The 24,594-nt window shown below is 34.3% G+C and overlaps 2 protein-coding genes across 7 annotated transcripts in view; one reads left to right on the top strand and one right to left on the bottom strand.

Moving 5' to 3' along the window:
- EML6 (EMAP like 6) overlaps positions 1 to 4,674 on the top strand; it is a 279,876-nt gene extending 275,202 nt beyond the window's left edge. The window contains exon 42 of the transcript XR_011526070.1: positions 4,540 to 4,674. The gene's annotated coding sequence lies outside the window, so the exon portion shown is untranslated. The remainder of the gene's footprint in view (positions 1 to 4,539) is intronic.
- RTN4 (reticulon 4) overlaps positions 1 to 24,594 on the bottom strand; it is a 79,286-nt gene that overhangs the window by 20,079 nt on the left and 34,613 nt on the right. The window contains exon 1 of one of the 6 annotated variants that reach the window (XM_008535812.2): positions 15,840 to 16,211. The exons of the other annotated variants lie outside the window; for them this stretch is intronic. Coding sequence (XP_008534034.1) covers positions 15,840 to 15,873 — 34 coding nt within the window. The 5' untranslated portion in view covers positions 15,874 to 16,211. Of the gene's footprint in view, positions 1 to 15,839; positions 16,212 to 24,594 lie in introns of those variants that run through there. 6 annotated transcript variants of the gene reach the window in all.

Raw genomic sequence — 24,594 nt, 5'->3', positions numbered from 1 at the left:
CCTTTATTTCCTGAGTCAATATTTACTGGACACTTACATTATGCCAAACACTGTAGACTATACAACATTATCTCCTTCAATTATTCAAGCTCCATGAGGCAGGCTTTCAGATAAGAAAGGGCACTGACCTCTTACACGACTGGACCTAGAGCACTTATTAAGTGATAAAACATGGATTTTAACACAGGCTTCCTATTGATAAAACTCATACTCTCCAAGTATGATGCTACATGGAAGGCTCAGCACATTAAAGTTCTTCAAAACGTTACACATATGCACGAATAATGAATAGGCAGACTGTAAGCACATAATTATTACATGTGAGATGAATCACAAAGGCCAAGAAGACAGTCTCTCAGTAAAATCAACAAGATAGGTTAATTAACAGGAACACATAAATTTTAATGTGAATACTTCACCTACAGTTACATCCAAAAATGAGAAAGGAGCTCTACTCCTATACACTTGACAGGTATTTTCCCATAGTAGAAAACTATAATTAATCAAGTTGTTGAAAACATCTTTTAAAAAATGTGAGTCTAAGTAAAATTAGGATATATCTATGCAAGAGTATTATATAGCCATTAAAGACCGTGATGTAGATCTATATTACCATAGAAACGTCCATAATGATAAATGAAAACCGAATGTTACAAAAAAATTTATAGTATAGTCCCACTTAAAAAAATTATACATGTATAACTATGAAGTCTGAAAGGATACAGTTTTTATCTCTGGGTAGTAGGGTTATAGATGACTTTAACTTGCTTCTTTATTCCCTTCTGAAATTGACCCCCTTCAACGGCAAGCATGAATTACTATTATACTTAGGAAAAATTCACCTCTTTCTATGCCTGTTTGATACCACTAAAGAATCTTATATCCTGAGTGTGGTTTTCTCAGTAGGCTTTCTTATTGGGAGGACAATACACTGTCTGCTAGCTTAATAAACACTTAGATCCAGCTGATAGTTAAAATTCTAACAATATATAACTAAGTTGATAATTCTGGTGCTTTGGATTGAATCAAGTCAATTTCCCCAAAGCTGATGATACGGGAATGGTCATGTGCATGCTCCAGCAGTATTCAGTGATTACAGCCTAAAATAAATGTAACTGCATGAAAGTATAGTAAACCCTAACCTATTTCCTTTCCACCTATCATATAGTTCCTAGGAATAAGGTCTTTTCAGTAAATGGAAAAGCTCTGAAAATCACATATGCAAGCCCACACATATTGTGTGAAAATACGTAAATAGCTATCAGAGAGTATTCAAAGCAGATACCATGAGCCTTGTTGAAACCAGCCCTGGGGAGGCCCTGGTGGAGCCAGAGACCCTTAGAGCACTGAGGAGAGAAAAAGGGAAGAACGGCCAAGAGAGAAGACAACTAGGTACCAATTATTCACACACAAGACAAAATATATCCTAGAAATAAGAAGGTCTGAGAGGCAATCTACACTGTTACCAAAGTCACTTTGCAAAGTATAGAAGGATTTCAATCTTTTTTTTTGTAAAGGAATTTAAGAGATTGTTACTGACACTGTCAAGGATGACAAAAATATTAGCTTCTAGGGGTTGGCCCTGTGGCCGAGTGGTTAAGTTCGCATGCTCTGCTGCAGGCGGCCCAGTGTTTTGTTGGTTCAAATCCTAGGAGCGGACATGGCACTGCTCATCAAACCACGCTGAGGCAGCGTCCCACATGCCACAACTAGAAGGACCCACAACAAAGAATATACAACTATGTACTGGGCGGCTTTGGGGAGAAAAAGGAAAAAAATAAAATCTTTAAAAAAAAAAAATTAGCTTCTAGCAAACAGTTGCCACCTTAACTGACATTTAGCACTATTTCTATCTCTCACAGATTCTTTAAATTGGTTTTAACAAAAAAATTCTGGAAGATTAAGTTTATCCAGAACTGCTGATTGTCAATGGGGTGGGGCGGGGGGGAGGAAGGGAGTCATAAAGTTTTATTAAAACCCTTTCTGAGAAATATATTCAAATATTGTTGATTCTAATATTCAAGAGATTTATATCCATTAGTTAACTAGATGTTTGCTCAATTCTGATACCAAAATCAGGCAAAGACATCACAAGAAAAGAAAACTACAGACCAATATTCCTTATGAATACAGACACAATAATCCTCAACAAAATACTACCAGACTGAATCTAGCAACACATAAAAAGGATTATCACGGCCAAGTGGTATTTATCCCAAGTATACCAGGTTGGGTCAACATATGAAAACTAATCAATATGACACACCATATTAATAGAATTAAGGACAAAAAACACATGATCATCACAATAGACAGAGAAAAAGCAACTGACAAAATCCAACACCCTTTCATTATAAAAACACACAACAAACTAGAAAGAGAAGGAATATCTTCAAGCTGACAAAGAGTATCTACAAAAACTCCACAGCCACCAGCATACTTAATAGTGAAAGACTGAAAACTTTCCCCCTAAGACCAGGAACGAGACAAAGATATCCACCTCTTTCCACTTCTGGTCAACACTGTCCTAAAGGTATGAGGCAGGGCAATTAGTCAAGAAAAAGAAATAAAAAACATCCAGATTGTAAAGGAAGAAATTAAACTCTCTCTATTTGCAAATAACATGATCTTGTATACAGAAAATCCTAAGGAATCCACAACAAAGCTACTAGAACTAAAAAATGAGTCTAGAAAGGTTGGAGGATCTAAGATCAATATATAAAAATCAATTATGTTTCTATATACTAGCAATGAACAATCTAAAAATGGAATAAGAAAATAACTCCATTTATATTAGCATCAAAAAGAATAAAACACTTAGGAACAAAGTTAAAAAAGAAGTGCAAGACAGAAACTGAAAACTAAAAACTATTGTTGAAAGAAATTAATGGCAAATAAATGGAAAGACATCCCATGTTTATGGATTAGAAGGCATTATTATTAAGATGGTAATACTCCTTAAACTGATCTACAGTGCAATCTCCATCAAAATCCTAGCTGGCTTTTAGCAGAAACTGACAAGCGAATTGTAGAATTCATATGGAAAAGTAAAAATCCAGAATAGTCAAAACAATCCTGAAAAAGAACAAGAAAGCTGGAGAACTCACACTTCTCTTTTTCAAAACTTCTTACAAAGCTACAGTAATCAAGATAGTGTGCTAATTGCATAAGGACTGACAGATCAATGGAATAAAATTGAGAGTCCAGGAATAAATCCTTACATTTATGGTCAATTGATTTGGACAAGGGTGCCAAGACAATTTAATGGGGGAAAGAGTAGCTGTTTCAATAAATGGTGCTGGGACAACTGGATATCCAACTGCAAAAGAATGAGGCTGGACCCCTACCTTATACCCTACACAAAAATTAATTCAAAATGAAGCAAAGACCTAAAGAGCTTAAACTATAAAACTTTTAGAAGAAAATCATAGGTGCAAATCTTCATGACTTTGGATTAGACAATGGTTTCTTAGAAATGACATCAAAAGCACAAGCAGGAAAAGAAAAAAATAAATTAGACTTCATTAAAATTAAAAATTTTTGTGCTTCAAAGGAGACGACCAAGAAAGGAAAAGACAACTCACAGAATGGGAGAAAATATTTACAAATCAAACATCTGATAAGGGACTTGTATTCTGAATATATAAAAGACTTTTACAATTCAACAATAAAAAGACAAATAAACCAATTTAAAATGGACAAGGGATTTGAATAGAATTTTTTCCAAAGAATATATATAAATGGCCAATAAGCAATAGAAAAGATGCTCAACATCATTAGTCATTAGAGAAATGCAAACCAAAATCAGAATCAGATACCACTTCAGACCCACTAGGATGGCTAAAACAAAAAAGATGCACAATAACAAATGTTGACAAGAAGTGACAAAGATTGGAACTCTCTTCCATTACTCATGGGAATGTAAAATTCAGCCATTGTGAAAAACAGTTTGGCGATTCCTCAAAAAGTTAAACAGAGTTACCATATGACCCAGCAATTCTACTCCTAGGAATTTCCACCCACAAGACTAGAAAACCTATGTCCACACAAAAACTTGAACATGAATGTTCATAGCATTATTCATAATAATGAAAAAAGGAACAACCCAAATGTCCATCAATTGATGAACGGATAAACAAAATATGGTATATCCACACAAGGGAATATCATTGGGCCATAAAAAGGAATGAAATACTGATACATGCTACAACATGGACTAAACTTGAAAACATATGCTAAGTGAAAGAAGCCAGACACAAAAGGTCACATAGTTGTGTAAGTCTGTTGATATGAAATGTCTACAATAGGCAATTCTATAGAGACAGAAAGTACCTTAGTGGTTTCCAAGGAGTGGGAGGAATGGAGATGGGGCATGACTGCCAACGGGTATGGGTATTTTGGGGGGCGGGGGGTGGGGGGTGATGAAATGTTCTGTAATTGGATAATGGTGATGGCTGCACAATTTTGTGAACAAAAAAATCAACAAATTGTACACTTACCAAAAAAAAATTTACTCAATTTAACAATTTTCTCTCCTAGGTTGTAAGCTCCGTAAGAGAACATGTTGTCTTATTACCTACTATATCCCCAGAGCTGAGCACGAAGCCTGAACCAACTAAACTTTCAATAAATATTACTGATTGATGATAAGAATAAAGGCATATTTTATTCCAGTTTAAGGCATGCACTAATTGTATTTATTCAAAAAATATTTCTATGCTTTAGATTTTATATTTGTTTTATTTAAACTATTTTCAGATATCTACACTCATTAAATAATAAAAAGCAATGCTTTCAATAATTTCTAAAATACTAAATATTGTTTTATAGGCTTGTCTCCCCTAACTAGACCCTGAAGGGTTGATGAATGCCTTCATCTTTATATTCTCATTGTCTACTTCATTAATATTTGCTGCACTGTCTGAATAGTTGTCAGACTATTCTTAGGAACAGAAACTCGTTTTTTTCTTTGCTGAGGAAGATTCGCCTGAGCTAACATCTGTTGCCAATCTTCCTCTTTTTTTTTTTTTTTTTTTGCTTGAGGAAGATTAGCCCTGAGCTAACACCTGTGCCAATCTTCCTCTACTTTGTACGTGGGTTGCCACCACAGCATGGCTCACAAGTGGAGTAGGTCAACACCCAGGATCCAAACCTGGGAACTTGGGCTGCTAAGGCAGAGCATGCCAAACTTAACCACTACGCCACAGGGTGAGCCCCAGGAATAGAAACAGTTTAATTAAAGACTATAATATTTTCAAATTAAAATAAAGGACATCTTCAAGAACTATAGGGTTGCTAAAACGCTAATTTTGGATTCCTCTGTAATCACTTTGTTAGTTCTGTTTAAGAGAGAAGAATTTAACAGCCTCTTTATTCTTGAGAAACCAAAATTAAGACAAAGGGCTTGTGCAAGGAAAGCTTAACCTTTCAAGTCTCCTTCTATACTGCAGAATAAAGTGTCAATCATGCAAGGTAATCTACTGTGATCTCAAGTTTACTCTTACATAAAATGTTCATGAAATATCCTTTTAAAGACATGAGATTAATTTAACAGTGCCTTTCCTCTTATAACTGTGGGGAATGCTTACAGATTACCAAAATGATGCTGATTAATTTAAACAAATTTTTATCATTTAGAAAAAAGCGATTTACTCCCTGCAGTGTTTGCCCACTTCTGTTTTCAAATAACAATGTGAAAAATCTTTATTTTGATTGTGTTTTGTGCAGCGCACAGAGCAGCAGCATCTTTAATTCAGTACACTATAATATTTTCTTCAAAATAAAAAAATTTCTGGCCCACTGCAGAGTAAGAAGAGTTGTCTACATTTGGTAATCATAAACTGTCATCTGCCATAGCTAAAAATAGTGCCAGCACGCATGCCTTACAGGCAGAAGTCATCCAGTTACATTTTGCCTCAAATGAAATTCTTACTGAAGCTGTTCTTTGAATAGCCTTAAGTCAGGTTTCAATTTTAAAATCTTTCATCTGGGGAAAAAAAAGGTTGAACTAGCTGGTCTGAAAAATACCGAGAGGACAAGATATGGCTAACAGGAAAATACCTACTTCCTAAGCAAAAGCAAATATTAAGTTCTCTTTAATAAAGTCAGGTAAGGAATGAGAAAGGCAGTTAAATAGGAGATTAACAAGCAAACAAATAAATATATAAATATTAGTATAATATTAAAAGTTTAGTTATTTTCACAACCATAATCTTTACATTAATAAATAATTATGTATTTATTAGGAATTACAATTCTTAAATCAAATTTTTCCCAATTGCCAGGAAAAGTGTCTACAATTCAAAGTTGATCATTTAGCACCACATAGCAAGCTTTTACATCTACACAGTATTGGCTTGGCTAATAAATGACAGGCGAAGGTCCAGAAAAAGATCTGTGCAGAGTGGGAGCTTAACTCTTTCAGCAAAGATAGTAAGAGGAGCTTGAGTCCTGTTTCTTCCATCTATTTACCATCAGTATGACTCTGACTAGATCACTTAACCTAGTTTCCCTTGGTGTAAAACTAGAAGAATGATACCCAGCTAAGAAGTTAGTTGAAACTGAAAGGAGATTTCAAATATGGAAATGCTTGCTAAACTAAACACAGTAAATAAAGGTAACATCTCAAGAGATAAAGTCAAGCAGGGCAATCAAATACCAAATGCAATGCTTAACTAAGCTCTTATTTTTTTTTGCTGAGGAAGACTCGCCCTGAACTAACATCTGTTGCCAGTCTTCCACTATTTTGTATGTGAGCCACTGTCACAGCATGGCCACTGGTAGACGAGTGGTATAGGTCTGCGCCTGGGAACAGAACCTGGGCCATCGAAGTGGAGCACACCAAATTTAACTACTAGGCCACTGGGGCTGGCCCAAGCTCTGATTTTTTTAAAGGTGAATTCAGTTTTCTCTGAAAGTACTCCTAACTTGCTTTCCAGTTAGCAAGTTTCACGTAGATGGATACCTAGTACTGCTACAAAGTATCTCAACCAAATACAAAGCAAACCAGCGTCTCTCTGGCCATCTCCTCTTCCTATAACTAGACTTTTTGAAAGATACACACACAATTTCAGTTCCTTGTCTCTTTCATCACTAAATCTTGCCTGCGTTACTTCTCACATTACAGTGCGTTGGCCAATGTCAACTACCACGCATCTAAGGAAAAAACATTTATGTAAAACTACCATAAATTCTTTACTTGCCTTTTCTATAATAATTTAGTATTCCCCTATTCTGAGCAATGAACTGTGCGAGTACTTTGTATATATTATCACTAATCACAACAACTCTATAAAGTATTAATTATCTGCATTTTATACATGAGGCAACTGAGGCAAAGTATTGCTAAATAAATGGTGCAAGGTTACAGACTGAAATTCAGGTCTAACCATGAAGGTCCTACTCTTTCCATCACACCACACTTTGTATTTAAAGGAATATGAGTATTCAAGTTTGCTTTTTATCTTATGTGAGAATGCCAAATAGTGTTTCAACCACAACTTAAATAATTTAAGATGAGAGAAGCAATTTACTAACACCAAGAGCAGAGTTAAATATAGATTCAATAATATAAGTAAATCATGTTCTGTTTAAATTGCAAATTGTGTTTCCTGGAAGCTATCTAAATTGTCCCTCATTTTGAAAATAATAAGTAAAACTATAACTAAATAGCTACACACACATAGATAGATGGATAAAACAACACAAATTAACCACAATGCAAAACTGCAAATCTTGCTAATAATGCAGGATTTTATAAGGTTAAATGTTGTGAGTGATGTTGGAGAATTACTTCAAAAAAGATTGACAGTCCAATAGGCACTTCAAAACAGAATATCTGACCTCAAAAGATTAAGAGAAGCCACTAGGAAAGTCAATAAAACCCTTAAACATTTTTTGAAAAGAAAGACTATATATGATCCACTGTGAAATTCAACATGAAATAAAAGATGCCACTGTGTGCTACCAAGCAATTTTGTGGTAAAAATTACACAAGCCCAAAACCAAAAAACTTGATTTATCCTCCATCCATTCCAAGAACTTATGTGCAGCTGAGATTACAACCTAAATTTTGTTAAGGATAAACTAAAACATTTTCATAACTGTCTGGATTTATGTTTCAAGATAAAGTCTTAATAAAATCCTTTTCCGTCCATTATTTGCTACGAAATTTGACTTCGCTTTAAGTGGTCTTTTTTCCTATTTTAAGCATCTTCAAGCAGAAAATGTCTCAATATATTGGAGGAAGGTAAAAAGTACCCACAGTTGTCTGTTGTGTTCTAAGGATAATACAAATTTCTCTGAGATAGGGAACAGTGAGGTTCAATAATCACCACACATGCCTCATTTATAAGTTAATTAATTTCACCAATTTACTTAATTAGTTCATGTAGTTTTCAATACTTCCTTTAATCCTACATTCTATTTCCAGCTTTATTAGAAGACAAAAAGTACAGCAGAAAATAATTCTAACTTCCCACTTTCAATTTCTGGAAACCATGATCATTCTCTCTTCACAGGTAAATTCGTATAGCTAATTCCACTCTCTGTAAAGTTAAATAAATATCTAAGCATGTTAGATATACATATTCCAAGCCAATGATTCTCCCTACCTGCACAAACTTTAACACTCTTCACTTGTAAAAGATGTCAAAATAAGGACTCTTCCCATAAAAAGTCTCTATTTCTGATAAATTTTGGTAAGCATGTAGTTATTTACTTTAAATGACTAGAACTGATCAAGACTTATCCAAATGGAAACCTAAAATTAGAATTTACATTGGTTCAATGCATAATTTACTATGGTTTAAATTTTACCTCTTGTTGGCATCCAAGCATTCCAAGAAACAAGCATCAAACCTTAGAAATAGGAAATCAAAACCCTACTTTCTACTAATAAAAACTAAATGGAAAACATACTGTTCTGTAACTCTAGAAACTTGAAAACCTTCATAAACTGGAATGGGGAAAAAACTCAAAGCAAATTACTAGTTGAAAAAAGACAATGAACTTCACTACTGAGTAAACTAGTTATTTTTATACTTCTATTACCTTATATACCTATCGTGTGGAGTATAAATGCTCATTGAATAAATGGCTAAAAGTACAGGTAATGAAACGAGGTAAAGTATTCACATCATTGACCAGAATAATCTATTTTAAATTATTTTAGATTATTTAGATGGAAAAATACACAGATCAGTGTACACAACAAAGAACAGCTATAATTCATCACATTCTTATGAAAAATCGGAATTTTAGCAAATCTGTAGTCTGAGAGTAGAAATTTCTAAATCTATTTCAATGCTCAAATTTTAATATTAGATATGCAGAAGTATCATTAATATTTGATAACTTTTTAATCTTTAAGTTGCTTTGGGCTCCTTAAGTAAATACATTTCATATAGAATAAATATAAGACAGTGGTGATATAGTATTTGAGGAAAGACAACAGTATTTAGTGTCTATCAATACCTTGTAAATGCATACGAAGTGATTGGATTAAAAAAATTGAAAGCCATGAAGAGGATTTAAATAGATATACATTTTATACACACACATAACACACAAACACACACACACAGTAACATAAGTCAACATTATCCACAATAAAGTAGAGAAACATAAAATTTGTTCTCAGAATACTGCTCCAAAGATGCAAAGAGAAACACTAGCCAAATCAAATTTAATAAAATCCTTTAACCTAAATTCTAGCAAGAGATGGGATCAAGTGAATAAATAAAAAGGGAACCTAGGGGATACCTAGAGACCAGAATAAGAATTCTATTCACTGCTTAAAATATTTTTCCTACATTCAAGCATGTAATCCAACCTCCAAAGCCAAAGGGAATTATATTCCTGGACCACAGAGTTCCCACTAGGCTTAACCTTTTGACAATACTAAACTACTAACCACGCCTACCCTCTCTCATGGTGAGTGTGATAGACTACTGCCTCTTTTATTGCAGACTGAGGACCATACAAAAATAAATACAGACCAGGTTCAGTAAGATGCCACAGTTAGATTATAAATGAGTAAAATATCAAAACATGGGTTGTTTTATCTTTTATATTTTTAAATCTCCAGTTGTGGCACATACATATATAAATTATAAAACAAAGGCCCCTGGGACCGGCCCTGGGGTGTAGTAGTTGGGTTTGGCACACTCCACTTTGGCAGCCAGGGTTCAGGGGTTTGGATCCTGAGTGCAGACCTATACCACTCGTGAGCCATGCTGTGGTGGCAACCCACATATAAAGTGAAGGAAGACTGGCACAGATGTTAGCAAAGGACTAGTATTGCTCAAGCAGAAAAAGAGGAAGATTGGCAACAGATCTTAGCTCAGGGCAAATCTTCCTCAGAGAAAACAAACAAACAAACAAACAAAGGCCCCATGCCACCAGCTGTGTGATCCTGAACAGACCATTTAATCTCTCTAGTTTTCTTAGTTTCCTTACCTGTAAAATGAGAAAGTTGAAGTTAATGACTAAGATACCGTGTCTGCAGGTATAATCTAAAAATCCCAGATTTATAAAAGCTAAATTACTTAATTGCTCCTTTAAGAAAGGGTAACGTCAGGAATTCCTTTTCTTATTTCTCCCACTTGAAAAAACCTTTTTGCAAATTTTCAAGATTGTACACGATTCAAGGCCAGGAGTAAAGCTGGCTGAACATCAGAACTCTCAGCCTTTCACTTTAACAAGAAGCTGTGCAGAGTCAATGAATAGACCCAGGGATGAAGCCACCACTGCTTCTGCCCTCAAGGTATTTATGGACTACAAAAAGAGCTGATATATAGTTATAACTGTAATAAAAGGCACAAAATGAAAATCAAGAGATGGGAGTTCTGAGCAACACTGGATGACCTCCACCTGGAGGATTAGTGAATGAGAGGACTGGGCTTTGATAAGCACACTTGGGCAAAATGAATGGAAAGAAAAGGCATTCTAGATAGAAAAACACATGCTAATGCAAAGAACAGGCACGTTTAGGGAAGAAGTACTTCAGTGTGGCTAGAGACAGAGTAACAGAAGATGGGATTAGAAAGGTTGGGACTAGACCATGGAATGCCTTTTAAAAGTCCAGGATAGACAGTAGGAACTTAATTTGAAAAGTAAAGGAAAACCTCCTAAGTGCTATGATTAGAGTCACACTTTAGAAAGATTAATCTGGCTGTGACACATAGGATTTAATGAAAAAACCAGTTAGGAGTCCTGGTGAGGCATGAGGAGTACCCAGACTTGGGTAAATAAAGAAAACAGGATTTTCTACCATTGCTCCCACTAGTTATCCACACATGACTTTAAACCATATACAAGAGAAAATATTTGCAAATTTACTCTTTTTCAATATAATCTGGGTTATCATCAAGAAATTTACTTCAAACTGACAAAATACCTATCTTAGAGTTAAAACTATCAGAAATGCACATGTAGTACTTAATCTTGGCCAAAGTTTCAGGACAGACACTCTCATACATTGCTCGAAATAATTTGTACAATCTTTCTTGAGCACAGTTTTACAACATGAACTAAAAGCCTAAATACTATAAACCAGCAATTTGGAAATAATCATGGATAAAAACAAATATTTATATTCAATTATATTCATTTTAGCATTGTTTGTACCTGCAAACACTTTAGGAACAACTTGAGTATTTAACTATATGGGATTAATAGTACAAACTTAGAATACTATAGCCATTAAGACAATGTCAAATATTTTTAAAAACAAGAGGTATGTCCCATTTAGTGGGAGAAAAATGATTACAGAACAAAATGTACCATGATACCCCCCAACACATACACCATTAAAAATATACACCAGAAATACTGTGTGAAGTGATAGTTTTATTCTTCTACACTTTCTACACCAAATACACACACAGACACACACACACACACAGTGTTGTCCTACTAAACCAAGATCTAGAAGAAATATCTAATGAATGCCTAAACACTGACTTTCAACTAAATTTAGAATGGAAAGCAGGGGCCTTCTTCCAATCAATAGGTCTCAGAAGGCCCAAGTTCCCTTCACAGGCATTTTTTGGCATTCCCAGGGTTTAAGTAAGGCATTTATTTCAAGCAGCAAGACCTCTGCTCCTCTCTACCTGAATGTCAGTAAGTGCATATACCTGTACTCATATACTCAGTAACCTTAAGCTTTCAAAGAAATTCAAAGTGCCTTGTGAAAAGTAAAGATTAGGGAGCCCTAAAAGAACTCTGCAAGGAAGTATGCTCCACAAATGGTCCAAAGCCAGTCGTCTTGAGGTATAGTTAAATTGAATTTTAATGCTAGAAACATTTCTGTCCCCATTCTATAGAAACTTCTCTCAAAGGTCACCTAAAGCACGTTAGCTGCCAAATCCAAAAAGCACTAGTAATAATGGACAGTGTTACACATCTTCCTAAAATTCAATAGGGTCCATAACCATTTCTCAATCTTCATATTAGATAGCTTCTCTGTAGTATTTAACCACTCGTTCCTTCCTGAAAATTGTCTCCTCCCTTAATATCAGTGAAACTATACTATCTGCTTTTTCTATTGCTCTGACTGCAACTTCCTGATCTTTCCTGGAGCTACATATCCCCACAATGTAGGTTTTAGGCTCTTTCCTTAATCTTCAGTTCTTTCTATGCAAATATGTTCACAGTATTCATCTGTCTCATTTTGCATTCAATTCCCAATTCTTTATCATCAAACCTGTCATTTCTCTTTAGCTTCAGAGATGATCTATCATCACTTCAAATTTGAAGTTTCTAAAATTACTTGGCATCATTTCTACCTACTTTAGCTCTACTTCTGCTGATACTAAAGCACCAGCATTGCCAACATTTCACTCTGACTGAAATTACATGTTGTCCTTTGAGTCCCTCCCTCAGCCTAGCTTCACAGATCTATGTCAAATGTCAAGTATTCCTTCTGTGAGTTAGTTTCTCAAATCTGTCACTTCCTTTTCATTCCTATTTCAGACCAAGTTCAGGCACTATTTGCTTTAAATCTGGTCACAAATACAGTCATCCTTAACTGTTCTGCCTCTAAGTTCTCCAATTTATCTTATACAGTACCCCAAACCAGTCTTTCAAACTTGCTATCATTTTATCACTCCCTACTTTAAAACTTCCAAAGGCTCTTTATTTCCTTTATGATAAAATCCAAAACCCGATGTCTTCTGCAAACTGGCCTAGGGTATCTTTTCATAAAACCAGAGAAAATCAAAACCAGAACCCTAGAAACCATGCAAATGAGGACAATGAAAACCAAAAGGGTAAGTTTCTTCCTCTGGCCAAAATCAAGATATACCAGAACGGAAACTTTAAAACCTACATTAGTGTTTCCTAAATTTGCTTGATTATAACATGAATTACACCAGGATGCTTAATAGACAGATTGCCAGGCCCATCCCCTGTGAATTCTGATTTGGTAAGCCTGAGTAGGATCATAGGAATCTCTGTTTTTAAGAAGCACTAGGTGATTCTCTTCTCCAGGGAAGTTTGAGGAAACCTGACCTAGATTTGCAAACCTTTTATATTCTTTGACCATACCCATCTTATCTGTCAACTACTATCCTATAAATATTCTGTTCAATCCAGAAAGCTCTATTCATTGTCTCAATACCTTTAGTGGTTACATCATTCTCCCACCCCACCTGAACCCCTAAACCTACCCATTTCTTCCTATGTTAAGCTCTTAAAAATCTTTTTACTGTTTTAATCAATGCTTTTCATATAACTCCAATAATCAAGTACTATGTAGATTTCACTTGTTATAACTATCCTGCTAGGAACAACAGAAAATCCCACATGAAAAAATATGTAAAAGAATGCAAATTATTAATATTTGTCTTAGCTTGAAAGATAAAATGTCTTAAATACTAAACAGCAAAAATAACCCCATAAAACCCCGAACTTTTTTAAACACTGAAATCATGACTATCTCTCACTTCTGCTTCCCATTATACTTCACCATCATTAGCTGACTATATGTGTTTCAATTCTGGCACTTAAAGGGTGGGGGAAGGCAGTAGAAAAAAATATGTGCCCAAGTATTTTTTTTTTTGAAACATACTGAGTGCCTGGATTAGATTCTTTCCTCTATTGTCACAGACTTTTCATAAAATGAAGAAAAACTCATTCCAGGGCAACTTCAGCTTCTCTATTCATTTCCATTTAAATTGTAATCTAGAATCTATGACATTAAAATTAGCTGCTAACAAAGAAAATACTAAAATATAACTTCACCAATAAATCAGAAAAAGTTAGACAAGCACTAAAAATTATTAGGCCATTCCACTTACATACAAAGTCAGGCTCCCCAGAGATACTCAAGAGTAAATTTGATTTTATATTTAGTGCCTAAAAATAATCAAAATAAATCTCTGGTATATGGACTATACTGCATCTTAATTTCTCCAGTCTCAAAATATCCCTAAATTAGTGCAGTAAGTAAAGAACTTAAGACATTATTAAATGGTCGAAGATTTAAATTATTAAAACAGAGGCTTAATAGTTGCAGAGTAGGCCCTGATGTGACTTTTCATCTATTTTCAAAGCCTGTATTTATTGTATTGTTATTACTACTATCATTTTTACTTATCAAAACTAGTGTATCAATTCACCTTTTACTTTGTAATGCTAATGATTAGGATGAGGAAATAAAAATCTTCATTAAACCCACATGTAAAGAAACCATAAAGGTAAAAATCCAAAGCTGTTTGGTTTCTATTCTTTAAATTATAATTATAAAATCTTTCCAATGTCTCAATATGAACTGAATCTTAAAACTCATCTTTTCTTCACATTTCTTTATTGCACAAATTTTTTAAACGATATTTGAAGGTTACTCTAATTAGCTCCATATATTGCTTTTAGAAACATTATCACCAATCCTGCTAACAATTCTGCTGTAGAAGGAAATAATATTTTTTAAAAATTATAAAACTTGAGTGTAGCTAGAAAAAAAATTGCTTGTGTGGCATGTCTACTTGGACTAAAAGATAGCTCTAATAATTTTTAAGACAATTTATTGTAAGTCGTCATATATGCAGCCTACCACCTTCTCTTTAATTTTATAAATGGCACATTTAACCATCTACATAATAAAATATTTTTAAAATATTCATTACAGTCGACATTCTACCACTTACGAAGGCTTAAATTCTTACACGATGATCCACTGAGACCTGAGAGGATCTGGGCTTTCAAGGGGGAGGACAGGGGATCAAGAACACTGATTGGTTATTACAAAGACAAAGGTTAGTGACTTAAATATAGACATGCATTTAAAACTACTGTGTATATATTTTAACAATTTCAAGATATAGAAAAACATAACCTAATAAAAAGGTGACTAGTAATAACTTTAAAGGTTCAATAAGATTTCCAAAGAAGAAAACAGGCTTATTGCAAACGCAGTATCTTGCTACCTACAAACCTTTGGACAGAATTTCAACTACAGAAGCCAGCTTTTTAAAAAAAATACTTAATCACAGAAAATATTACACAAAGATAGCTAGGTAGAATTATCACACCAAAGTAACCAAAAAATGAAATATATTAAAACCGTACTGTTTACAGCGTGCAAGATTAAAGAATAGAACCTAATCAATGATAGGACTGCAAAGACTAAGTCAAATGCCAGTGAAACAGAACAACATGCCATTTCTCAAAACCAAATGTAAAAACACATTTGAAATAGCTGTTTTAATCCTTTACTCTTAATCCTTTCATTGGCTTCATTTTCAATCAAAAAGCTATCTAAATTGCAAAGCTCATTCATAGAAATATATTACCGGTCACACAAAAAAACTGAATCAAAGATTAAAAAGCAGATATACCCTTGTCCTTCCAATTTTTCTTCTGACCGTCCATCTCTTGTCACGATCTGCCCTCCAGATGCAGTTATCAATTATGCATACCCACAGAAAAGCTGTAACCGCAAAAATCTACCCCCTGAGATTTGAAACATCCGTTCCCTCAACCAGAGCCTGCAGTCTCCTCTGCTGCACAACTGCAGCAGGACTGAAGTCACCTGACGTCTTCTGGGTGTGGAGCAGCCTGACGCAGTGCAATCTGTAACTAGGCTACTAAAACTCAGGCACTACCGCCTTCCTTCCAACTGTTTATTGTTCTCCTCTTTTGCTTGTTGGTCATACCAATTGGAGCTCCTTCTGCAGGGGGAGGGGCAGGTGAAGGGAAACAGGGTTGTTCTTTTGGCAGAAATAACCACCGAATATATTTGAAATGCGCTTAGAGCCATGCGCAGGTTTTGGTTTAGTTTTGTTTTTTTGACAGAAGAGTGAATTATGCTGTTGGTTTTCAGTTTCATTTAAAACTCTAAAATCAATGGTTATCTGTTAAGATAAAAATGGACTGATCCAAAGAAAGTAATAGCTTAAATTTCAAGCCTGGGAAATGCTGAGTCTCTTCTTATTTTCTCCTAAGTTTATTAAGGCTTAAAGCATTCAGCATTTTGCACCCTTATGAAGATATGAGCAATCACAAAGTCAAATTATTGTTTACTGAATATATGCTACTTCAAAAGAAAAAGTTTTTATTTAATTTCAGCAATCTTATCTTTCTCGTGTGAAGTTATTTTTTCTTCTTTTACAATTATGGAAATTCAGAGTCTTACAGATACACACTTATTCTTAATCATCACCTGCTCCAACTCAATCTTTCAATAAATATCTATTAGACACCACTGCAGGTACTATTAATAGACTCTTAGCTTAAGGAAAAATATTCATGTGCTAATTATATCATTTGCCTTAGGAAAATGAAATAAGACCAAACTAAAATTTTACTAATAAATACAAAAACAAATCTATGTACAAAATTTCTGAAATTTGTTCAACTTTATAAAACTGGCATCCACTCCAGTACAGATTATTACATTTTTACTAATGTTCCACAACTGGTTTAACTGATGCTACTATTTGACTAAGCAGAAAAGGCAATATATAATGACAATCAGCTAAAATATTTTTAAACGCATGACATAATAAAGTACTATAAAATATATAGGCCATGTAGAAAAGTACATACTTCTGAAAACTATATAGCTACACTGAAATAGGTCTAATATTTTCTGGAACTTGCTAAAACAGTATGAGCTACAAAACTCTGAAAAATCCTTAATATCAGAAGTGGCCTGAATGTCAATGACTCTGTTCCTTCCCTATCTGCCTAACTCCAAACATAAGTAAAGCAAAGCAATTTTTAAAGAGAGTCTAGTATTCTCAGCTCAACAATATTTAACTTTAAATTTTAATTCACTGGACCCTTGCATAACGTGATATTTGAGAACCCTGTCACCAAGTCATATCATGGCCGAAAATGTCTGGCCTCTTCACACAATAGTTTGAAATCTCAAACTATTAAGTACAAAATATTTCCAAAATAGTATTTTCAAATAATAAATCCCTTAAAACTAAAGGCCAATAAATATTTTAGCATTAGAATAAAGCACTCAAAACAGTTCCCAAACACTGTTTTCAAATGAGAGATTACTACGTTAATAAGAGAAAAAAAGATTTCTTGAGACAAAGGGTATTTACCATTTACACCATTCACACCTTCTAGTACTTGACTTGGTTCAACAATTTTAAAAGATAGCCTGAGAGAGCAAGAATGTGTAATATGTAAGCTGTAAGTCAGCCCTGGCCAGCTCTCTCAAGATATTCCTCCTTTTCCATTTATTTTCTTCCTCTACTTCTGAACCCCAGAAAAACTCAAGTTTTTGTTTTGCTTTATTTTCTTTACACTGTTTAGAGATCACGAGAAAGAGGCAGTCATTTGGATTGAAAGTGCTACTCTCTAACTTGGGGGTTGCTTGCGTACAATAAATATTTCTACTTTCTGGCAATGGAGAACAGGATTTTTTCTAAATAAAAAATAATTATAGTTGCACAGTGTTTTAAACTTATTTCAAAATTTATTCTGAGCATTAGAAAAGTATGACACTAAACATATGTCTCAATATTGAAAGGTATTAAATAATACTGTTTAATACCATATGCTGTAATATAATGCCCTCTATGGACTAAATTATAGCACTTCAACATTAACTACTGAATTGAACCTTAAGACATGGAGAAAGACTTTAGTCTAGAAAATGAATGACAATACAGGTTAAAATAGCAAAAAATAAATGAGCATTTTAAAGTCTATAAACAGTTTCATGTAAGCTGCTAAAAATGAATATTAAAATCCATAGAGAAAGAAACTGAAAGTGATATTATTCAATGAGAACTAAATAAATGCTGACTTCCTGCATTAAAATTGAAAACAAATACACAGATATTCCAAAAGATCCAAAGCACTTTTAAATTTGGAGTTAAAAAATTAATAGTCATTAGGCTCTGAACAGATCTTTTAACTTTTAAGTTTTCATTAAAGTACACAAGTTTGGGGGAATCTTTAAGGTCATTTTAATAGCATGATTCAAGCATTTGTTTGAAAAGTCATTTGTTAGGGTAAGCAAAAATCCACAACTCACTAAACTTCTCAGCCCAAGTGAATTTATTTCATAAGTCAATTATAAAACATTCCATAGATCTCGTTTTCTATCTACAACACTAGATGGCACTAACACCCTCAGTACAGTTCAATGTCCAACCCAGGGTATGCAACTTGGCAAAAACTGTGTTCTCAGTTTTCTGGCTCTTCCTTAGGATTGTTGCCCCATACTACGGAACTAGATTGGAATATCACGGCAATAGGAAAACAACTCCACCACCAAAAAGGCACAAGGGATAAAATGATCTCTGACCAGAATTCAGAATCAATTTTAACTATATCAGAAATGTAAAAATGAAAGTATAAATAAGTAAATAAATAAGAAGTTATAGATTTTCCTATGTGAAAATCAAAAATGTCCACTAAAATATAAAGTAAAATAAAAATTACTGGGAAAACTACCAGGACAAGAGTTTGCAGCCTTTGTATATAAAGAACTCTCATAAAATCAGAAAGAGAGGAACGTCTAAATTTAAAAATGGGCAAAGGGTATGAACAGGCAATTCACAAAAGAAATACAAATAGCCAAAAAATATATGGTACGTGTTCACCTTCTCTAATAATCAAAGATCAAAAGAGCAAGACAGCACTTTAACCTATCAAACTGGTAAACGTTTTTTAAACAAAAAAGACAAAGTACGGAATGTCTGGAAGGATGCATAAGAAATAAGTCATAGTAGGCAACTCTAGAAAGGATCACCAGGCAGCTAGTTAAGACAGGAAGAAGACTTACTGTCATTGTACTTTTTGAATTTTGTACAATGTGGAAGTATTATCTATCCAAAAAAATAAATAATATCAATTGTTGGTGACAATAGAGAAATGAGTGTTTTCTCACTGTTAGAAGAGTAAAAATTAGTACAGCTTTTCTGATAGCCAATTTCTGTCAAAACTCTTAAAAATGCTCATATCCATTTACCTAGGGTTTTATTTCTAGTAATTTATGGAAAATAATAATTCAGAGATATGTAAACCATGTTTCAATCTAAAGAGGTTAATAACAGCATTATTTATAAATAAAAACGTTGGAAACAATCTAAGGGTCCAACTATAGCAAATTGACTGGCTCAGTTATAATACATCCAATACCAAGGACACTCAAGCATTAAAAAATCATGCAGCAGGGGCTGGCCCCGTGGCCGAGTGGTTAAGTTCGCGCGCTCCGCTGCAGGCAGCCCAGTGTTTCGTTGGTTCGAATCCTGGGCGCGGACATGACACTGCTCATCAAACCATGCTGAGGCAGCGTCCCACATACCACAACTAGAAGAACCCACAACGAAGAATATACAACTATGTACCGGGGGGCTTTGGGGAGAAAAAGGAAAAAATAAAATCTTAAAAAAAAAAAAAAAAATCATGCAGCAGAAAAATAATGACAGGGAAATGTTGGCATTATATAAGATACTGCTAAACTTTTTTAAAAAGCTATAAACATTATGTAAAATATGATCCTAATTTGGTAAAATCATTTATTGTTCACTGCATTCATAAGGTATCCATATGCACAGAAAATAGACTAGAAGAATATATTCTAAAATACTAACAATGATTATGTCTGGCCAATATGATTACAAATGTTTTTCATGTCAATGCTTTTCTCTGTTTCTCAAGTTCGTGCAATGAGCATATATTCCTTCAGATTGCTCCATGTACTGTTGCCTGATTTCGCTGCTGGTTAGCAGGTCCTTGAAATTCTGATTACTAAAATTACTGAAGCTCAAACAGATTAAAACATTTGTCCAAGGTCACACAGCTAATCAGTGATAAAGCCAGGATTAGAACTCAGGTCTGTAATATTCCCAAAACGAAGTATTTCAACCACACTATATTTAGCAATATCTATCTTTTATGCTACATATTTCATATTTATTTTCAATCTGTATTGGGCCCATAGCAAGCACTAAAAAAATTCTAATTTGACGATGTCACATTTAAGTAAATATAATTGATTCTTTTACTAACAGCCCATTTCTAATTTAGCTACATTGTACATTTACTAATAGCCTTCCAGTTAAAGGTATTTCTACGCAATTTGTTAGATTAAACATTTTAATTTTTCAGGGTACTTAAATATCTTACTTTTATCAGATTAACTGCTCCCTGTCATAATCAAAGTCCAACTAATAATTATCCAAAAGTGTCCTAAATATGCTCTCTAAAAATATATTTTAACCAAAAAACTAAACCTTAATATCTACAATGCTTTAGTGGGAAAGCTCAAAGGCTATACGGTAAAATTTTTAAATTAATGTAAGAAAAATGTTTTAAGTCATAAACACCATCAGAAAAAAGCTCTTATTCATGAACACATTTAAGAAATATACAAAATTTGATAAGCATAACTTTTAACTCTTTACCTAGATAAATAGGCCCTTTTTAAGTGAGTTCTTTATTTTGGCAATACTACTTGGTTAATCCTGGATATCACATAATTTAAGTATAACGAATAAATAATCAACTTGTGCTTGGTTTACACTTCACTCACCAATAGTTCCAACAGGTCAGCAAAACACAATCTATATTTTGATTATGAACTGAAAATATTCTGTGCATTAATGGCAAACCAAGTGACAAACACATATTAAGCAATCACTAATTAAGTCAAGATCTCAGTAGTTTAGATGGGGGACATTAGCACCTTTCTTCACCAATAACCTACCAACAACATAGATAGCAGCTGTCCACCAAAATAGGGTTATTCAGTCTCCACATGGAAGCAAGAGAATTTTACTCTTGTCCTGACATTCCTATATATGGAAGACTAGGAGAGAAAATGTACATGGTAGCCAACTTTCTTGACTTTTTAAAAATGTCTTGTATTGGTTAATGCCCACCAACACAACGGGTATGTAATAAAAGCAGCAGCACATTGGCTGTCTGCTAAATCTACGACAACAGCTGCTCACTCCAAAATGGGGAATCAACTGCAAAGGGGACAAAACCTAGGTTGGAATTCCAGCTCTTCACCTATTGGAAAAAAGATCTTCCTTGTGAAATCAGATAAGAACTAATATAAATAAGAGAGTTAGCCCAATGTCTGGAACACATTAGAATCTCCAATGTATTATGCTTACTACATAGTTACTTAACATCCCTAGACTAAGGTTTTGGCATCCATAAAATGGTTCCCTCTTTTAGATTATGACAAACACTAAATAAGATAAATATGTGAAAGTGCTTGATGCTTAGAAGATTGCCCATAAATGGCAGTCTCCCCTTTCCAGGAAAAACGAGGAGAATTCAGTTTGTTTTCTCAGCCTTTCAAAATTCTCAGTTTAAAAACCTCCTAAATAGAGAGAAAGAAAACCTAAAACTGAAAATAAACTGAAACAAATTAAGCTAACTGTATTTCAAATGAATACTATAACCACACTGAAGGTGGGGAAAGGGAGAAGAGGGGGGAAAAAAACTAATCCAAGTAACTTGTATTCTACCACATACATTCAATCTTGGGTAGAGTTTGGGGAGGTAAATTTGCAAAATAATTCCGAACTCTTTTATTACGTTTATTATAATAATATTAAAAGTATCCTAAAATTCTTTTAGATTAAAAGGTTAAACAAATGAGTAAATATATTGGTGATGTTAGGAGCCTAGGTTCTCACTATTGAAGGAATATACAAATATGAAACAAGGGAAGAAAGAAATAATCCTCTGGGAATGGATTGGAATTGGAGGTATCTGTGTGAACTCATGATTTCATAAGTATATGTATGTGCTTATGTTTATTTCTATAGAGCATGTATGTAAGTATTTCCTAGCTCTGTCTGCTGAAAGAGCTAAAATGGAAAGACTCCACACTAGTAAGAAGCACAGCTAGCATCCAGCTGCCAATCTTTAATACTATTCCCCAGTAAAAGGAATCAGGGATCCTTGGAGAAACGGCTGATTCCAGAGCTAGGGCAGAGTTAGGCATAAGCTAAGTAAACAACATTTTGTTAAGCTTGAAAATAAGAAGTGCCTTCCTCTCCATCCAAAAAAAGGATAGTTGCACATCCTTGAGCCAACCTTAAGGGGAGCACTCCAAATCTGGGACAATCTACAACCCCAACAATTAAGTACAGTAATGAATTATAAACCATTGAGGGGAAAACAGAAATTCACAGATCCATACTGACAATTAATTAATTCATGGAAAAAGATGGCTCTTGCTAATAGTAGAATGCCAAGGGTTGATTGATAAATGCAGAGGGAATGTTGGAATTGAAAAATTATCACTTTGCAACCTTAATAGTAAAGACTGAATCAAGCAAGAATCATCAACAGATACTAAATCGAGGGAGTGAAGATTGACGGGGAGCAGAATATTTGCATGGTCTTGAAGTGTCACTCTTCAGACTGCTTATTAGTTGTAAGGGAGAAAGAAAGTCAGTAATTTTACAATAAGGGAATCAGGGACCACCTTGACCAGATGATCAAAATTAACCTCATCAATGAGGGACTGATGGATAGTGGGTACTTCCATATATAATACCATGAGAGGGGCAATACACATCATCTTCATTTTGGCCATGAACCCATAACCTCAATCTAATCACTAACAAACATCAGACAAATGCAAAATGAGGAATGTTCTATTAAAAAGGCAGGAGGGGGACGCAAGGAGGGACCCTGAGGCCTAGTGGTTAAGTTAGGTGTGCTCCACTTCAGTGGCCCAGATTCGGTTCCTGGGCATGGACCTAGACCACTCAGTGGCCATGCTGTGGCAGCGGCTCACATACAAAATAGAGGAAGACTGGGAACAAGACATTAGCTCAGGGCAAATCTTTCTCAGCAAAAAGAGGAAGAGTGGCAACAGGTGTTAGCTCAGGGTCAATCTTTCTCAGCAAAAGAAAAAAAAGGGAGAAGGGGAAGGGCCTGTGTTCTTCAAAAATGTTAACGTCATAAGAGATAAAGACTGGAAATGTTCCAGATTAAAGGAGCCAAAAGCAACATGACAACTAAATGCAAAACTTAGCACTAGACTGGATCTTGTAGTAGAGGACACTATAAAGGACATTATTAGATCAATGAGCATGACTGGAATACAGATGGTAAATTAGGGAAAAAAAACAGTGTATCAATGTAAATGTATGAAGTTAACAGCTCTACTGAGGTTAAATAAGAGTATCTCTTTTTGAAATATTTAGGGATAAAACAGAATGTATATAACTTATTCTCAAATGGTTCAGGAAAAACAAGGATGTATTTATGTATTCATATCTAGTTATCTATAGAGGAGAGATCACAAATGATAGAGCAAATGGGGAAAATGTTAACAGGTAAATTTAGACAAAGAGAGTAAGATAGTCTTTGTACTATTTTTATTTTTGCAATTGTTTTTAAGTTTGAAGTTATTTCCAAATTAAAGTTAATTTTAAAACAGCAATTATCTTTAAAAAAGCAACAAACTCTCCTAAATGATACCACTGGTTTTTTTTTTCATTCTGCTTAATTCCAGTCATAGAAAATTTAGCATCTAATGTATCATAAACCCTCCTTTAGCATAGATTGGTTTTCCGTTTAGTTCTGAATAAATCTAAATGTTTCTTTTCACTAAGTCACCCATGGCCAGTCTGCAAATTCATCTATGTTTCTAGAGTAGTTTTCTACGTACTGACTATAATATCCACACATCTACACCTGCCTCAAATATACCAAAACGGGATCTGGAAAACTTTTACCATATTTATATAAATGAACAGGTCTCTGTGTTTACTCACATTGGCTTTCTGTAACTTTCACAGAATCATCTCTTCTGTGAAGCCATTCCTAATATTCTAAGGCAGAGCTAGCCTCTCTGCACCCTTAGCATGTGTTGGTGGACTTCCACTTTTAATCAACATATACTTATATCCCTGAACAGTCACTCCTATACCAAACTGAGACTTCTGTGCATCATCTGAGAAAAACAATTCAATTGTCATGTGGTAGCACTGCCTATCAGTTAACTATTCTTCTCAGAAGTTTCATTATCTTGGTCTATATATATGCAATATTAGAATATTTTATCTTATACCTTTGTTATTTTATTTTTAAAATAAGTGTAAAGTAAAAAGTTAGTGTCAATAATAATAATAATATTTTAAGCAA

Source organism: Equus przewalskii, chromosome 14, assembly GCF_037783145.1.
Source record: "Equus przewalskii isolate Varuska chromosome 14, EquPr2, whole genome shotgun sequence".
Taxonomy (NCBI): domain Eukaryota; kingdom Metazoa; phylum Chordata; class Mammalia; order Perissodactyla; family Equidae; genus Equus; species Equus przewalskii.
This window is presented reverse-complemented; position numbering and strand designations above follow the sequence as displayed.